This window comes from Phoenix dactylifera, chromosome 3, assembly GCF_009389715.1.
Source record: "Phoenix dactylifera cultivar Barhee BC4 chromosome 3, palm_55x_up_171113_PBpolish2nd_filt_p, whole genome shotgun sequence".
Taxonomy (NCBI): Eukaryota; Viridiplantae; Streptophyta; class Magnoliopsida; order Arecales; family Arecaceae; genus Phoenix; species Phoenix dactylifera.
The window spans coordinates 15,815,952-15,835,040 of NC_052394.1; the positions used below are offsets into that span (position 1 = coordinate 15,815,952).

Consider the following 19,089-nt stretch of genomic DNA (forward strand, 5'->3'; position numbering starts at 1 on the left):
TAGTTTGGTAGAATTCTAGAAAATATATTCTTCAGGAGAAGAATAGTCTAGTTAGTTTGATGTGGCATGCTCAATTTTTCGGAAATTTTTCTAAAAAATTTTCTAAATTTTGGAGAAAGTAGAACTTTCTCTCTTCTATTTATTTAATAGGTATAGGAAGGATATAACTCTCATAAACTTTAAAAAAAATAAGCGACAAATTTTTATATTTTTAACTAAAATACGTTCCATGATATTTTTGGTTTATAAAATTTAATTATCTAATTTATATTCATATTTATAATTATACTATCAATGTCTATTTTGTATCCTTATTCCCTATCCTTGATATAGATATGAGTTTTAACATGCAATTAATATTTATATTTATGTTCATCACCTGAAAACGGATATAGATATACTGATACCAAATCCATATCCCATTTGTTTTTGACCCTATAAGCAAAGCTTTTTGCTTCTGCTGTATAATGGCATAAAGGAACCTTCACAGACTGGCTTCAGCACGAGATTTAAGACTGACAGGCTAACTAGCTGGTCAGCTAAATCCAGAGTGACCCGCTCTGCTACCACCTGGACAAAACATATTTTCTTCAGCAACCAACCATCCAAACACATGATACTTTTTTGCGCTAAAAAACCAACCTATTGTATTTCTCATGCAGAGTACAAGTCTAACCTGCTAGGAGATGAGCCAGCATTTGGATCAATCCTTGTTGATTCAGATTATCGAGGTTGACTTCATCAAAACTGGAGAAGCAACAGCCAGACATCTAGCATACTTTCTCACGAGTACTTTGCAATGGTAGTTTGAATATGATACTTGTCAGCTGGCTATCCAAGTTATGACCTGCTTCTTCAGGAGTACATAGCACAGGCATAATTTGGGTTTTCATTATAACCTCAATTTTCTGATGGTTGCCTTCCAACATGTCACAATCAATTAAGTTATCAGGTCGAAAAGTATGAACCGATCAATTTGCAGAAGAAGAAAAAAACACAGACTCAATTTGGATTGCAAAATATTTACAACCCATGCGCTGTATGCTTCTCGAGCGCCTTTACTCTAAAGAAACTGAAATTTATGCTGAGCACTCAAGCTAATATTCTGAATGCAATGTTTCCAAAATGAATCACTCTGGAAACAGTAGTAGAGTTTGAATGGTTCTAGCAAGAATCAGAAATAGTGAAGCACCCGGCAACCTCGAATCCTACATATAGATTGATATATTTCACTTCAATGAAGCTGATGATGGTATACATGGGTCCTGTTATGAACCTTCAGAGTTTGGGTTACATTAATTTAATTTGTATACGGAACATATAGCAGGAAGATTGCTTGCCCATCAGATGACTGGAGTTTCTTTTCTCAAGAGCAATTATTGACCGTATATGTGATGTATTTGCCCACAAGAAGTTCACTAAGATAATAGATGACCCCCTTGTATCATTTTTAATTATATCTAAGAGGCATCTGCTGTAATCCGGCTCAGAGCAATGGCAGTTTTTGACCCAGACTGACGCTCCAAATGCTTGCAGATGAAGTCACCAGCAGCCATTAGCTTGCTCAGGTCCACATTGGTCTTTATGCCTAGCCCATGGAGCATGTAGACAACATCCTCAGTGGCAACATTTCCTGAAGCGCACTTTGCATAGGGGCAACCTCCCAGTCCCGCAACAGAAGAGTCTACAGTACTGATCCCCATCTGTAAAGTGATAGCTAAGTTACTCAAATGTAGAGCTGACTAAATTTGGTTTTATGGCTCAAGATCAAAGGAAGTCGCTCACTTGGAGGGAGACCAGAATATTTGCGAGAGACTGGCCATATGTATCATGAAAATGGACAGCAAGCTTCTCTACAGGAATGACAGACATGACAACTTCAAGCATTGGAGTAACAGTGCCTTTACAGCCAAAAAAAAGAACAAAGCTGTTATACGAAAGTTGAAAGATACAAAGTATGATGTCACGCTAGCGACAACATCTAATCAGCAAACATCTGTGGCAATGATTTTATTTTTTTAATGGAAACAAAAGGCACGCAAGGATGTTTTAATATTTTGAAATTAGTGACGATTGGTTGAAGAGTATACAGTGATCTGATGTAACAGATCTGCAAAGTTCCTCTCTTGGAGTTCCTTTTGTCCATAACTTGTGAGAAACGGAGCTCAAGCTACGTACAAGAATTCAGTATTGCTAATCATAAATCCATAATACATTACTCAAATGTCAGCCTAAAGCTTCGAATGCTGAAGTGGAGATCTCTACTATCTTTAGTAATAAACTGTGCAAGAGTATCACGAATAGAATGCTATTGTTTTATGCAGTATATCCTCTAATTAACTGCTTGATCGTGCTATTGGAGACTAATCTACTGCTTTTGTGAACATTTCTTGTTTGCAAGTGTCTCACTTTTATTGTCTCAGTACAACATCCCAGTGTTAAAAAGGAATTACACATGTTTAAGTGGTTGTAGATTCAATTCTGAGTATAATGTTTTCCCAAAAAAAGTGGACCTCGGGGAACCAGGTCCCTCCACCCTCCACCCCCACCCCCACCCCCACCCCCAAAAGCAGTTCCTCCTTTACATATAGAATGTGTTGACACAGAATAGTACCGACAAATCTTCAGACATGCATATGCAATCCTAGTCTATCAGTATTTCGTAGATCTTTACATCAAGATTGCAAACATGATTATGATTGAGCAAAAGTTGGCCAAAGCCTTACCTGGAGTGCCAACTCCAATTGTATCACCAAGTGAAATCTCGTAGCAGCCCATGTCATAAAGCTCTTTTGCCACATATGCCACCTTTGATGGAGGCACCGATCCTTCTACTGGACACCCGACAACACATGACACATACCTATCAATTACAAATTGACAACTTAAAATCAAAAATTACATTAAAACTTCTATTCTTCAGGTGCTACTACTTTCAGTTAAATGCTTTACAATTTAGATACATGAATTTAATTGCAAGACTATTGCTCAATGACATACTCTAGCACTATGAAATAGATTGGGCACCTAATTGATATTTGCATAACTCAAAGGGACCATAAATATTGATTTTAACCAAGCAAGCTGATTGGACTCTAATGTTTAAAGTAATGATCTGATGTTGGAATATATTGATTTTAGATCCATGCCCTGTCATGATTTAACATTGGAATCCATATGTCTTTACATCATTGCAGATCAACTCTTAAATTCATGCATATGAGTTTCTTAGTTTCAATTTACATCTCTTCTTTTTTATTCTATTTTTCCTGCAAATGCTTTTTTTTCTTGTTCTTATATTGGCTTTTAATTGTTTCCGCTGATGCGATAAGAGTTGGCCGTATTGCCCCAAACCACCCGATTTGGGGCATGCCGAACTGAACCGACAGAGAACCGGGACAAAATCTTATTTTTCTTATTTTTTCTTTTCTATTTTTTTTTTTTTTGAGAGAGAGGGAAAGAAAGAGAGGGAGATCCACCCATGCTATAATTATCTAGGTCCCAGTAATTGGGGATGCACCATATAGGATTTGAACCCAGAACCTTTGCTTGCTAAGATCGATCATGTTCCTTTCCCTGTGTCTTCAAGACTTCATATGAATGTTATATCAGAGATAGCCAAAGAACCATCCAATATATTTGACATTGCTCCACTATTTCATTTACTTCATTCCCTGGAAAACAACTCTTCATCTCTTCTCCGAACAATATCACCAAAGCAAAATTACTTCTTGAGCATGGTAAAAAGACATGCAGACCCAATCAATAGAAATTGACTGTTCAATCTGTTAAATTAGCATGGTGTTACAATGTTAACTAAGGTCCTACAGTAGTAATCTAAAAATTATATAATTTTGAAATTTAATAGATTACTTACCTATTTCTTCTTTTCCATACACTCTTCTTTTTCTTTTTTCCTTCTAGTCTCTCACTCCCCTTTCCTACTCTTCGTATCCAAATTATAGAATTACAAACTATAACTTTGAAATGTTTTGGGAATTAAATAGCAAGGTTTGACATAGTTTTCTTTAAGCACCTGACTTTACATTGTATTAGGAACAATCAATCTAAGAGTCAAATAATTGGCATCCCAACGTGAAAGCATGTTTGTATAGACTCTTATGATACTTTTCGTATCTGCTATCCGTGTTATTCCATTAGATTACTTACCTATTTCTTCTCCATGAACTCTTCTTTTGATCTCTTTTTTCTTTCTACTCTTTCAATCCCCTTTTCTTCCCCTTCATATCCAAATTATGGAATTACAAAGTATAAATTTGATCCATGTTAGGAACCAAATAGTTAGGTTTGGCTTTGTTTTCTTCAAACCACCTGACCTTTTTGTTGTACGAGGAACTCATCTCCCTAAGATTCATTCGATTAATAAGATAATAGGTAGATAGATTTAGATACATACATGAACATATGTGTGTGTCTATGTCTGTATGTAGTCTAGATCAAGTTTGGACTAATTTACTCAAAAGAAGCAGACAATTCCAGTCCATAAAACATCACAACAATAATTTTCGTGCAAGATAATTGATATAAACTCTGTCTGATATGGAGCAGCATTACTATGCAGATGTATTGTCAATCAAGGTATCACCAAATGACCATGTAGTAAGATAATTTTCATACGGATGTGAGAGCATAATTATGCAGAGATGTCGGTGTAATATTATAGCAACACAACTACACGATTTGCATTACTGTTCACAGTCTATCACTTTATAAATCAAATTAAAGATGTCCTGATGCTGAAAAGGGTTCAATCTGTTTGGATTCATAAGTCAAAAATTAGTTAAAATGATTCACAAAAGATCTGGAATTATCACTTACAAGAATATAGAGATCTATATCTACAGATGATACATTAAAATATCTATATATTGTCTTAAGCATCTACATTATAGATCGATCTTCAAATTTACTTTCCGAAGAAAATAGCCAAAATATGGGCATGACAATACCGTAATCACAAGGTCATCTAAAATCCAAGCCCACATTGGACAAACAGTAATTACAGTGGTCCATTAACAATTAGCTGCAGCCATGGTTCAATAAGTAATGCTGATCGATGAAATACTTTGGCATGCAGGGATATTTTATATAGAAAATCAGTAAGCAAAACCTACCCACGAACAGGAATTGAAAGTCTTTTTGCAGCGTGGGTGACATCACGATAACGATTGAGACTCTCTTCTATGCTACAATTGATGTTTGATAAAGAAAAGGACTCAGATGCTGAGGCAAAAACTGCTACTTCCTTTGCACCTGATGCAACAGCAGCCTCAAATCCCTGAAATGTATGATGCATAACTATCAACTTTTCCACTGATAAAGAAAAAGAAATTATGTTATTTAATTCAGAATTTTTTCAATAAGACCTACTTTAAGGTTGGGAGTTAAGACTGGAAACCGTGCACCCTCTACATCTTTAATTGCTTTCATGACATCCTTTGCATCTGCCAGCTATACATCAAAAATTGAATTAATAACATAATAAGCCAAGAGGTAGAATTTGCAATTAAAGTCAATAAATACTTCTAATTAGGTTCTTGGAACAGCCAAACATGCTATATTACCGCTATAACAATAATGAAATAATAGTGATAATAACAATAAACCCTAAGCTTTACAAATTTTATTGAGAACTAACTCATGGTAGCGCCAAAAATAATACAGGACATAATTTAATCTACTAGACTGCAGTCTCAGCTTAAAAGTCCATCTCAAAAATTATAATTTGTGAAAACTGTAGCAAGCAGTTTGGACTTTTTACTTTTGGCTTACTAGCTAAGCAATTAATGCATAAGTCTTCAAGTGGTTTTTGTGGCATTTGAAAAGTTTGATAAATGCAAATCACAAAATCATATTCTGTTTCTAGGCATAGTGCGTGTGTGTGTGTGTGTAAGTTGGACAATACATTTCTCATCAATTCTTTGGTAGTGGAGTTAACAAACCTTTGGCTGTTGATGTGCAACATAAAGGGTGGTAAAGGGTGGTATGATGGATCTTTTAAACACAAACTAAATTTGATATCATACTCCATAGGTCAGCCTCCAACCTCCCATGTTAATTGTTGTCTTAGAAATTTAATCTTCATATTTCAAGTTAAAGGAAGTTTTAGATTCAGCATGAAATCTCCAGAAGCCAAAGTTTAGCTTCTTGCTACCATAAACCACACCAAATCCCCAACATCCATGTCTTAATAGATTCATGTGTCAAAGGTAAAGGCCTGAAATATATTAAGATATATCTTGCTTGAAGAGTTCACCAAAGACTTGCAAAGTGGTGGACGAAAATCCTAGTATAAGCGGTGGAGTGTGTGAAGTGTGAACTACTGAATTGCTGTCTGGCTAATATGTTTATGGCCCTTGTATTACAGTCTAGCAAGCAACCTGCAACTTTCTTGTGTAGACTCATGCTACAACATGCTTCTATTATTCAACGGCCAAACTTTACATGTTTGATCAGCCATGAAATTGAAATTGGGGTGTAATATTAGTCTAAAGTTTTGTCTCTTCATGATCACACATTGTTTGTCCATGGATTCTGCTTATTGACCCACTGTAATAATTTATATAGGGATATTTGCCACATCAGTGGAGAGTGGAGACACATTTCACAATCTACAACATTCCATCACTTGGCTTCCCAAAATTCAAGTGTAAACCAGAGTCATCTTTCTGGCTTACAAATTCATATATGTTATGATGGATCAAATTACTCTTTAATCTCATTCAATTATTTTGAAAGAGTATAAATCTATGATCACTTAGAGCACTTCCAGATATATACATTCAAGTAAGGTGTTTGTAACCATCTTGTGTTCGGTACAAAAATTTTCTCAAGTAAATGAGACAAGCTCTAGCCTTGGAAGTTAGCTTGCAACACAAACAAGCCAAGCTTGATCTTGTCTTTGAACGCTTGTGCAAGCTTGATCTTCTCTCTCTCTATCTCTATATATCTATCTATCCCTCTATACATATATGCAAATATGTATATACATGTAATATATATGCACATGCAAACACATATATCCACATATGTATACATATAAAATCAGTTATTAATAGGTGTTTATAAATAAAAAACTGCAATTTATATCCATTTATTTATTTAATATTGAAGTTATAAACATTTTGATCAATAAGGGAATGTAACTTAGCCATCAGACTTAACAGGTGAAACATATATTAACTTCAGCCATTAGACTGACATCTAACTTCTGGGATTCACTTACCTCAGTAATCATAAATAAGCAGGGCATAAAATCAAATCCCTTCACATCTCAATTGATGCCAACCAGTTCGAAATACCGGTTTTGGTACGTGTACCGATATCTTATTGGTACCGTGTCAATGAGTGTCAGTTCAGCATACTATATGTTGAGTATCAGTTCAGCGCCAGTACAATATGATATGCTCAATACGGGGTGGCATGCACTAGTACAGCAAACCTTGATGCCAACCTTTCTATAATTTATATTACCTTCCTCCTTCAAATCATTCCCCAACTAACTTTGCTAGTTTCTACGGCTACCTCAGGCCCTCGAGGCCTCTGTCCCCCAACCGCCGCCCCCCCTCCTTCCCAACCAACAACCAAAAAAAAAATCCCCAAAGTCCTTTCCTTGCCAACAAACAAGAAGACAACAAAGACCTAATTTTCCCATCCATTCCTTCTCTTGGTCCTAATCTCTCCTTCCTCACTGCTTTTTGCAACTCTAACCTAAACTCTGAGGCTTCTCAACTGCTCCTGCTATCTTTACCCATTACCCACCCACCCTTTCACCTCCTCTCCACAACACCCAACTTTTTTCTTAAGCTAGCACCGAGCATACCTCATCACAAATTTTGATCCTAAGCAAACTAAGCTCATGGTGGCTCAAGTGGAGCTTGAGCTGGGTCTACACACTTGTGATAAAATGGCGGATCTCAAGCCAGCCATGCTGATTGTCAAGTAAAACTCAAGCTGGGCCTACCTTCCCTAAACATGATTTACACCTTAAGGTTTTATGGTTTGTCCATTATAGTTCTGCTAGCCTCTATCAACCACATATTAGCAAGCTTTTTGTGTACATAACATTCCATGTAAGATCACTGAAAGCATGCCAAGACTCATGCCAGTAGATCCAAGCATGGAGCAAATTCAGAATTTTGTTCAACTCCAACAGCATTATTCTGTAAGAGAGGATAACCAAATGAATATACTGAATTTCAAGGAACAAAAAAGAGGTCCATATAGTGATGGGAAGAGAATTGAAGATTACCTGTGGTACCCATTTTGGAGAGACAAAACTCGTAGCCTCTACGACAGGCAATCCAGAGGACGCCAACTTCTGTATCAATTCAATCTTTACAGATGTGGATATGGTGATCTTTTCATTTTGTAAACCATCCCTTGGACCAACTTCCACTATCTTTACAAATTTTGGCAGACCTTTTAAAAACTGTAAATGCCACATGAAATAATTCAAAGATGCGCCCATGAATAAAATAGAAACTGATAACAAACAAGCATCATGATGACATCAGTAATAGAAAGTTCCAGAAGGCATAGTGAGAACAGTGCAGCAAATATATATATATATAAAGAAGAGTATACAAAAGAGAGCCAGAGAGAGAGAGATAAAATTCTGCAACAATGATAACTTTTGAATAAAGCACATTATTTTGAACCAAATTGAAAGCTACACCATTTTCTCACATTTAGCTTTTCTCCATCTTGTCCATATCATGGTCAATAGTAAGCAGTAATTGGCAGAGGTTTATTTCTTGATATTGACTTGAAATGTTTTGTACATCTACCCAAAAGTAGTAAGTTCTATGGTTTTATCAAACAAAAGTACATAACATAGCAGTGCTAGATCCTCATAGTAGTGGCCAAACACAATTACCTATTGGTAATGATCATGACACAAGTCTTGTTGCTACCGATTGCCAGACATCTTGAGTAACAAACCTCAAGAAGTCTACACAATTTTAGAAGCCTTTTCATGGTCGCTCTAATTACTTTTATGGGAAGAACAGCTTAAGTATAGATCTTCAAAAGTCATCATAGACAGGTTTAGCATGAAGTTGGTCAAGGAAGTAAAAATGAAAGATGGAAGGGGAAACTTGTTTGATGGAGGTAAGTAGGATAATATGGCAGACAAACTGGACAATAGATCTGACAAGAATATACATCTACATAGATAAGTGGGGATACACATATTAGAATAAGCATCTGTGGACCATCATAAATAAGATCAAAGATTCCTTTATATGGATTTGAATAAACAAATAGTGCACAAGAATATAAATAAAGTCCACACATCCATGCATCAACATGCACACAAACACACGTGTGCACACACATGCATGCACACACGTGCACACACACAGAGGGCTTAGGGTTTACACACATGCACGAACATGCACATAGAGGGTGAAGTTGTAATACACATAAGGTGTGAATAGAGGACTTTACACCAACTGCAAAATTCATTATTTTATTATTATTATTATTATTTTTATTTTTATTTTTATTTTTTTTTTTTGGGGGGGGGGGTGTTTGCAAAATGCAAATTGAATCATTACACGTCTTTTATAAGTCCTAAAATGCCTACACACAAAAAATCACATATTTTAGAGGTCTCTTGCCTATGCATCAAGACCTCCCATATATAGTTTCAGTACCATAATATTGTGCATTGATTTCGGGGTGACTTGACACATAGGCAGGAGGTCTCCCAAACATAAGACTTTTTGTACATAGGCTTTTTGGAACTTAACATTAGGTTTACATTTTTCAACCCTTAACATTGAATTTTGCAGTGAGTGTAAAGTCCTTTTTTTACACTCCAAGTTTCTGTCCTTGCGTGCCTAAGATTACATCCAACAGTTCGGATATACATTTCTCAACCTTTAATATTGAATTTTGCAGTGGGTGTAACATCCTCTCTTTACACCCTACCCTAAGTGTATTACTGCACCAAAATTTGTACATACTGTATGTGCATGCACGTACATCTGCATGTGCTTGCGCGTGTGCGCGCACATATTTTCTGAATCATGAAAGTTCCCAACAAATATGGAATAATTAATATGTCAAGCCACAGCCAGAAATCAATCAAACCTTTTAACTTTTAAGACAAAAAGAATATTATAGGTCACCTTGTTTGCTAGACCTCTTATTTCTGTGTTATTGCATGATGAACTATAGCAATGATCTTGCAGATGCCATGAATCACAAACACTGTCAAAGACCATTCGACTTTTACCAATGCATGAGGCCTTCAAAATTATGGGATCTCTGCCAAACTTATCCCTTGGCTGCCTTCTCCAGGCATATTCTTCACTGCAAGGACAATAAAAAACATATGACATTTGTCTTTTTTAAAAATAATCTAACATGAAATAAAATATATGGAAGAAGAAACCAAACAATACAGAAATCAAAAGGCAAATTATGGTAGTGAAAGAATAAAAAATAGATATGATTAACAAGACTTACAAAAATAACTAAATGGTAACAACAATATCAAGATGTTCTATGTTTCATCTGCTTTAGGGGTTTTTACAAAGCCAGTACGAACAAAAGTTTGATTGAATAACAAACCCAGGTGCTGAAGTGACCATCGAGATTTGAGAGGGATAAATGACAAGAAATTTGGGAACACATATCTTTTAATGGATTGCATCAACATGGGAATTCTTCATGAGATTTAACAAGTATATCTTCCTTACATTTCCTACCAGTTGGTCACAGATCATGTTCCATTGTGCATCACTTTATCCAGACAACTGAATAAAATGCCACATTCACTAATTCACAAAAGGTAAACTACATAGTGCATATGGAAAAGCCAAGATTTAATGTTTTCAGGATCTAGGTGGTATAGTAAGTACAAAGAATCCTCTACCTGGTTCTCCAATATATTGTTCACAAACTCTGTGGAACCATCACTTGTTAACTTCTTATTCTAATCACAGTTGGAGCTCTGTGACTTTAGTGGAACTAATTGTCTAAAAGACCCTATAAGTTGGCATTTTACAACTTGATTCTGCATCTTTTACAGAGACAATCTGATCTCTCCAAAAAGCAAGAAGCAAACTATCATCAGTTGCTCCAATTTCAAGAACATGTATAGTGCAATGCTTGCCTTGTAATAAATCTTTATTTTCACTGGATCTCTCCAGTGTGGGGCATCACATAATCTGATCCCATAACTCTCTGAAACAGTGACCAAAGTGTTGTCCAATTAAAAATATATATACAAGTATGTAAGGCACATGAAGGTTAACAAGCACTTTGCTTGCCACTCCTGTGGAATTATCAGTTTGCTATTTTCTTGTCATGCATCTACTCTTTTCGGTAGATCACAAACTTCTATGCAATAACATATAGGACTTGCACTTCTAATAACTTCTAGTATGAGTTTAGTTTTTTCTGCTTTTGAGAAGAGTGGTGCTCAAATATTTGTCATACTATTTGTATTGAATAAATACAAATATCATAGATTAGGTCATGTTTAAATTATAAGTGAGGGTTACAGTTTAGTATGGTGTATAATTTAGGTATACTCTCATAATGGATAAATTTAATATTATAATCCAACACCTGCTCCTCAAGAATGAGGACAACGTTCAAATTAAAGATCAAACCCAAGGGGAAAAAACAAAAAAAAACAGAGATTAATCAACCATAACCATAAACTAGTTGGTTATCAATCTTAAACAGTAGTGTTCCTACAAATGCACATTAATCAAACAGCTAAGGAAATGCGAAATATTTTGGTCCTCCATATTTTGTTGTTCTGGAATTGAATTTTAAACTTATCCATGCATGGAGTCTCTTGAATAAAGTTTCATGTGTAAGAAGATGAGGTCATTTTGAGGACAACCTCCTTATTACGCAACTATTAGAAATGATTTTAGTCCAAACAATTCCACTAAAAAGTGTCTTTTTTCTTAAATAAAAGAAGCCTATATTTCACTTGGCAACTTATTTGATAATCTACTCTCTCCTTTTCTCTATTTTTACCGCCCACATGTTGATCATGTCTTTTCCGCTTTCACTAATTACTAGATCATTATCAACTAATAAGTGTACATAAATTGATTTTGCTCACAAGTTCCTTGAACCGTACAGGCATTGTTCACAAGTTATATATGTATTTTAGTCTTGAATGCCAGAAGAATGGAAGAGGATTTAATGGCAAAGATTATCTGATTGTTGGAATTTATAATGTGCCTCCGTGTCTGTGTTTGGGGGGCAGGGGGATTGATCTCATAATCATGTCCTTGTGAAAGAAGATAAGTTAGGCTAACGATGAGAAAATGAAGATTTTATTATAAAAGCATTAAACTGTTCAGTATAATTGTAAATAATGGAAACATTATGAATCATAAAAACTTAATAGAAATTACTAGATGATCAATGACAATTTAAGCGCAAAAGGAGCAAGAACTTACTCGCAGCTGTTAGAAGAGCTGCATTCTCTGCCTTCAATCAAGCAATTACCCATTTCTGTTTCATTTAATCTAGGCCTGCAACCACTAGAAGTGCATCTTTGAAGCCTACCAACATAGTTCAAGTTTGGCAGGTTGTCGAGACCTATCGGCTCCTCTAAGCTGGACATTCTGGAACTAGATGTCAAAAAGAAAACTGGTATAAATGCACATGACAAGTAGGTCGTCCACCACAAACATTTAGATAAAATTCTTGATGTCAGCATTATATCAACACCAGTGCAGTAAAGATAGGCACACCCCAGAAATTAGCAATATGCAAGAGTTCAAGTACCTGATTATAGTGCAAACAGATTGCATAAGAAGTAACAAATTTTGCCAACCGTACATGCACAAATAAAAACTTGATAGCACCCATAAAGTAACAGCAGTATATATCAAACTATGTTCACAAATCAAAAGACTGGTCCTCACGGACATGCAAAACTGACGCATTTTAAGATATATATCAAACTAGCAGGTTCACAAGTCAAATGACTGGTCCTCACTGACATGCAAAAATGAGGCATTTTAAGAAACCATTTTAGTCCTAGATGATATTTCTCAAAGAGGGATGCAAGACACATTGCAACACAGAACCAGAGAATATTAAGAAGACCAAGGATGGCTGCATTTTCACATTTAGATTCTACTCTAATACTGCTACTTTGATGAGCACATGATATAAGATTCAATGAACAATCCAGCAGCCAGTTTTGTAGTCAATTTCATCTCTTTGAAGGAAATGGTCATGGTTATTGCTTTATGAAAGTGAAGTTTTACACAATGACATTAGGAGTTGGAAATATTAATTCAAACTGAAACACTTTGGGTGCTGGCATTAGGCACGCGTGCATGCTGTGATACCCTGCATATCGCGAGGTATTGACTCGTGCACAACTCGATATGGCTCGGTTCACCAGGCACCAAGCCAACTTTTCATCATTTTTTATTTGTCTTGGCAGATCTAGCATGGCCATCAGCATTGACATTTGAATTCATGTTATTAAAATACCTATGCTTAACCAGGCTTTATTAACAATATGGACTCGTTTGGTTCACGGAAAGATAAGGAGGAAAAGTGTGGTCAATAGAAAAACAAAAAAATACCTCTTGTTTGGTTGGAGTTTTCAAAGGAGAGAGATGGAAAAGTAGCATTCCCATGGGAATAAGATTTTCATGTTTCATAGAAAAGAAAAACCCATGAGAGATATAGAAAAAATACTACCCCAAGCACTGAGAATCGGAGTCCTTTTTTTCCAAAAATACCCTTAAGCCATCAAAATCCATGGGCAAAGTCTTTCCCTTTATTAAGGGTATAATAGATATTTCATACAATTTTCTCAGAAAAGTAGATTCTCAATCAAACATAAGCCACTCTGGGATATGTCACTTTCCCATAATCAACCAAACATGCTAAAATTATTTTTCTAGGCATCATATTCCTAAAAATCATCTTTTCAGAAAAAATATTCCAATAAGAATTAATGAAGTCGATTATAGAACTAGCAAAAGCCATAGTTATGAGGAAACCATCCAAGATGGAGGGTTTAGCAGACTCCTAGCTGTAATTGATACATGAAATGTACATATTAGATATGTCAAACCAGAAACAAGGATTCCCAGATCATAAGACAGACTTATTGTCCATTTAAATTACATTATATACAATGATTGAACATACATATATATTGTGGCCAACTTTGCCTGGTATATGCTTAATTTAGCTGCTCGACATGACCAACTTCTTACATGATCAATGCATTAAACTTATAATTCAGCAGCTACCACCAATTACAGAGAACACATTTAACGAACCTGCCAAACAGACCACTTGCATTGATCCAACAACTTAACTTCCACAGATCTAATTATACAAGCATGCTCAGCTGAAGCAAAATCAAGAACCGAGGTGAAACTGTGAAATTAAAATATATCTCAGCAAAAGAAGGGAGGCAACGCACAATCAGTACTTTCAGCAGAAATTGAACCAGATACATCCTCTCACAAAATTCTCACCAATCAACTCAAATTAGCAGCTACACCGGATCCATTTAAGAAAAGAAAGCAACTAACATTCAACAAAAGCTGAAATCATCAGCCAATAACCATCACAAGCCCTTATGCCCTATAATCATGTCCAAAAAGATCGACTCAAGAGGTAAAACCCCAAATCAAAAAAGAAGAAGAAAAGTGCTGACCTGAAACCAAGAAGAGATCTAAAAACAAGGTGATCGATACGAACAAGAAATACGGATCTAAAATTTGACCAAATAGTTGTTTTGAATTTCTATTTCTTTGAATTAAAGGGAGAGTTTGGGATTGGATGGGTTAGTTGGGGAGAAGGGAAGATGGTGTAAACGCGTCAAGAAAGGAAGGTAGCTGAGCGGTCCGCTCGCTTTCCCTTTTCCTTTTTCCCGGCGCTTACGAGTGAGACAGAGGGACGGGCGGGGGTTGGTAGGTATTTAATTGTTGTGCGCCTCGCCCCGATCTCTGCTTTAACTCGGCGATTCGATTTATTTTAACTTAAAATTTTTTTCCCATGAATACCTCTAAAAATTTAGATTTATATAAATTTTTTTTTTCAAAATGTATATTTATTTCTGTATTTTATAAAATATTATTTTTTCCCAATATTCCCTTCCACCATTATTAATAAAAATCATATTTATTTTAATTAAAAATGAAATAAAAATTTATAATTACTTTTTTGTTCTTCATCGCGGACATCTTATAATTTTTTTTACACATCTATCCATTAAAAAAATATTTTAATCATTTTAATTTAAAATTGTTAATTTTTAACAGCTTTATTTAGCAATGTATGTAAAAATAAAGATTAAAAAAAATAAAATAACAAAATAAGTATTTTATAAAAATGTACATGCATATATCAATTTTAAAAAGTATTTATATAAAATTTAATATTTAGAAACATATTCATTAAAAAAACCCATAATCTAATTCTGGTTGAAGATTATCTGACCCTACGCTGGGATGCCCAATCCAACCGTTCGGAGCTCAGGATGGTAGGATCTGGACGGCGGATGATGTACTCAATCAGCGACGGACGGCTATTATTTGAGTTAGTTGATGGCCTAGACTGAGTGCAGATTAGTATATTATTAATGGGCCAAAAGAGACAGGAAACACGAAGACAAAACGACACGCGGAGATGTCAAGATTTTTTTTTTTTTTCATGGGCAAGACCGGCTACACTTGGGACTGTCGACGAACGGCTTGTTTTAAGGGACTCGGTGGCGAGGGAATTTTATAAAAAAAAAATATCATAAAATATGAAAATTATATTTTTATAAAAATATATATATATATATATATTTTTGAAAACTTCAATCAAACAAAAGGGATCTCACTACTTTTTCGTTGACTATACTTTTCTCCTTCTTTTCTCGCGAACCAAATGAGCCCTGAAAATTTTTGCATTGTTTTAAGGGACTTTTTAGAAACCATATATTGCATTCAATAAACTAACTTTAGCTTAATTAGACCAAGCAATAAGTTTATTTTGGTTCTTTGGGCCAAGCACCAATAAACTATGCAAATCTCAAGTCTCATGTTATGTACTACTTATGCTCAAGCCATACTTCAAGCTAAGCATGAATTATTATGACTAGCCATATTATAGCTCACAATACTTTCAATTTTATTTGAAAAAGAAATGCATATGAGTAGGGGTGTCAATATACATGCTCAAGAGTCGCAATAACTCAAATGATAGTGTGTCCATACTATTATTTTAGGAAGTAGCAATGATAAGCTCCCCACCATTGACATGCCATAGAGCATAATAGAATATAAGTTCTAGATTACAACGCTATCATGTCATCGTAAAATATCCATGAATTGCATCCATCCTCTCTTGCCCTAACAACATGGAGCTTATTAATTCTTAATTCTTTCAAAAAAAATTTATCTTATTGAGTATGGATATAGTGTGTCGGTGAGGCATCTCGTATATACGAAATTAATAATGGTTCGAATGGTCTCCCTACTACTGAACTTTTGTTCAAATTGTCGTCGAGGATTCGATTCTAGTTGGCCTCAAGAGGAGGGGCAGGAATAAGCATAGAAACATAGCAATTAACCCTTCCTAATCTCAAAAATAATTTTTTTATTGGAAGGAAAGTGAAAAATAAAATTAAAAAAAAAATTGTCCATGCACCCTACACTTTGCTTTTGCTAAAGCATCCAAAGAATAAGAAAGTGTATGTGATTTTAGGATCCACACAAACCCTCCAAGGATGATATATACTTTTTAGGTGCACTTCTAATTTGGGCCTACATACGTAATAGATTCTTTCTAGGTGCACCTGGCACTCTAGAAAGAAAAAAAATGGGCACTTGGTTGAGGTTACATCCAGCAGGATCTAACATATTCATGACGGACGTCCACCCTCGAAAGTTTGATGCTTGAAAATAGCAAGCTCTCTTCTAGAAAAAGAAAGAAAGAAAGAAAGCTCACTAGCATCATAAGCTGTGATATAGAATGAGAAACTGGAAGTGCTTAGTTTTATTTAGGAAGTGCTTCCTTCTTGGGGGTTCTCTCTTTAGTGCTTCCAATGAGCAGCATTAGCAGTAGCACTGATAGTAGTTTCTACGTTTCAAGACAAGGGTGTTTTTGTGGTCATGTTTCAAGAAATGACCTGCTTGGTTAGCAAACAGTCTGGTGGCAAGAGTTTCAGGATATTTTTGGGCTGAAACAAGATAGAATTATAGAAGAACTAATTTGGACCACTTCAGTAGTTTTCACCAACTAATATTAAACCTTAGGACCAAGTAAAAAGTCAGAAACTTGAATGGTTCTTTAAGATGCCAAATTAGGGGAAATCTATCTATAATTAGTCCCTCTTGGAGACACCATGGGCATCCTTTGAACCTAGAGGTTCGAGAGGTATATTTCCTCAATGCTTTTGCTTTACAATCATTTCCATCTTCGATAAGAAATACTCAAGACTCTTGTAGGCTGTCGTCCATGCAATAGCTCTTGAATCAACATTAAGAAATGAGTAAACTAGCACAATCTATAGTTTTAGACCTTCCACAGCTTCGCTCATTTGGAGGGATGTATTGAATTTAATCCAAAAATAAGATCTTTATAACGTTGGACTCATCATGGATTGATATAGCGAAAAAATGAGCCCAACGATGTGGCACTATCGGATTCATCTAGATCACAACTGCCATGGAAAATGATATATACTCTAGAACCTCTCGATATAGTTGGGCCTAGTCAACTCCAACCTAAGAGCCAGTCTGAGCAGACTAGAAGCGATTGACCTGTAAGGTTACATGCTATCCAACATCTAGGATTAAGTCTGGTAGCTTGGCCGGGCAATCATTCAACTCCGCAACTGCTCTAAACCGACCTAAGCCCTCCTATCTTATACAATAGCTCCACTACCTCATGCGAAAATACACTCCTTCCACTGCATTAAGAATTAAAACCCATAATAATGCCTTTGGGGATAGTGATAGCACGATTCCAACAGTTACAACGTGTCTTAAGACATCTATGATGCAATCCTGAATGATTACTATACGTCTCTCAGCAGTTATCATATAATTGCAATCCGTTACAACACAACCTTTAGAAGATTCCAGACCCCCATAACTATATATACATTCAGAGTCTTTGCATTAAGGGGAAAACTATTAGAAGTCTCTCATTCCCCTCATTATTGCTAATTTCCTCCTCTTTCCTGCTCCAAATATTCCTTCTCTGACTTAAGTATCCGAGGACCCAGTCAGAGCAAGCTTTGACGAGTTCTTTAACCCATTGTTGTTCTGTAGATCGATAGAGATACTCCACATCAGCAATCCAAAGATCAACAGCAACATAAATGAAGCAAACAAACCTAATTCAACTTGACTAAAGACAAACCCGTATAACCAAAATTCGATATATATCTATTAAAGGATGACTTGAATTTGAATCTAAGCATAAAACTTGAAGCTAATTCGATCAAATCCACATGAAACTAGACCTATACCCAATCCAACTCAGTTGCTAATAGTTAAATCACCATTTATTAAAATTGCTTCTTCAAATATTTGCAAGTTAATATCAACAATATTCGAGCACCAAAGGCATGTAGCCAATTGGCTATGACATTGTTGCCACTTGTATATAGTTTGTGCATTGTAGGAAGTTAGATTGAAATGCGAGCATTAAAGAAATCTTTTGTCTAATCCAAAAAAAAAAAACCTGTCAATCCAGGCTTGACCCAATAACTAAATTGATCAAGAAATTCAAAAACAAAAAACAACTTGTTTAGTAAACAGACAGCTAGACCCAACATGTATAACCTGTTTAATAAACAAGTCAAACCAGATCTTAAACCATTTAAATTAGTTTTAAATGGATTGTTTTGAGTTGCTTCCTCCACTCATTCACCTTACTGGGTGATATACTTATGAATTGATCAATTATTAAATGGGCCAAACTAAGCAAGACAACTCAAGATTTTCTATTTAAATTCACTCCATTTAATAAATATATTTGGTCGAGTCAGCTCACCTATGACCTAAATCTATTTAAGCTCAACTTAACCTACTTATCTCGGATAATTTAGGC

General features: G+C 35.5%; 1 protein-coding gene across 3 annotated transcripts; it reads right to left on the reverse strand.

Moving 5' to 3' along the window:
• Window positions 1–1,183: 1,183 nt before the first annotated feature.
• LOC103706236 (hydroxymethylglutaryl-CoA lyase, mitochondrial-like) lies at window positions 1,184–14,922 on the reverse strand. 3 transcript variants are annotated; one of them, XM_017842552.3, is made up of 9 exons: window positions 14,696–14,922; window positions 12,459–12,626; window positions 10,158–10,341; window positions 8,273–8,452; window positions 5,392–5,472; window positions 5,136–5,299; window positions 2,727–2,863; window positions 1,786–1,901; window positions 1,184–1,703 (listed from the first exon to the last, which is right to left on the reverse strand). In XM_017842552.3, exons 2-9 carry the CDS (start codon window positions 12,623–12,625, stop codon window positions 1,461–1,463), a joined length of 1,272 nt encoding a protein of 423 aa, XP_017698041.2. In that variant the 5' UTR covers window position 12,626; window positions 14,696–14,922; the 3' UTR covers window positions 1,184–1,460. The 3 variants fall into 3 exon arrangements, with proteins under 3 accessions (XP_017698041.2, XP_017698040.2, XP_038980665.1); XM_017842551.3 differs by having other exon boundaries at window positions 12,459–12,632; XM_039124737.1 differs by lacking the exon at window positions 14,696–14,922 and adding an exon at window positions 14,313–14,652 and having other exon boundaries at window positions 12,459–12,632.
• Window positions 14,923–19,089: the final 4,167 nt, after the last annotated feature.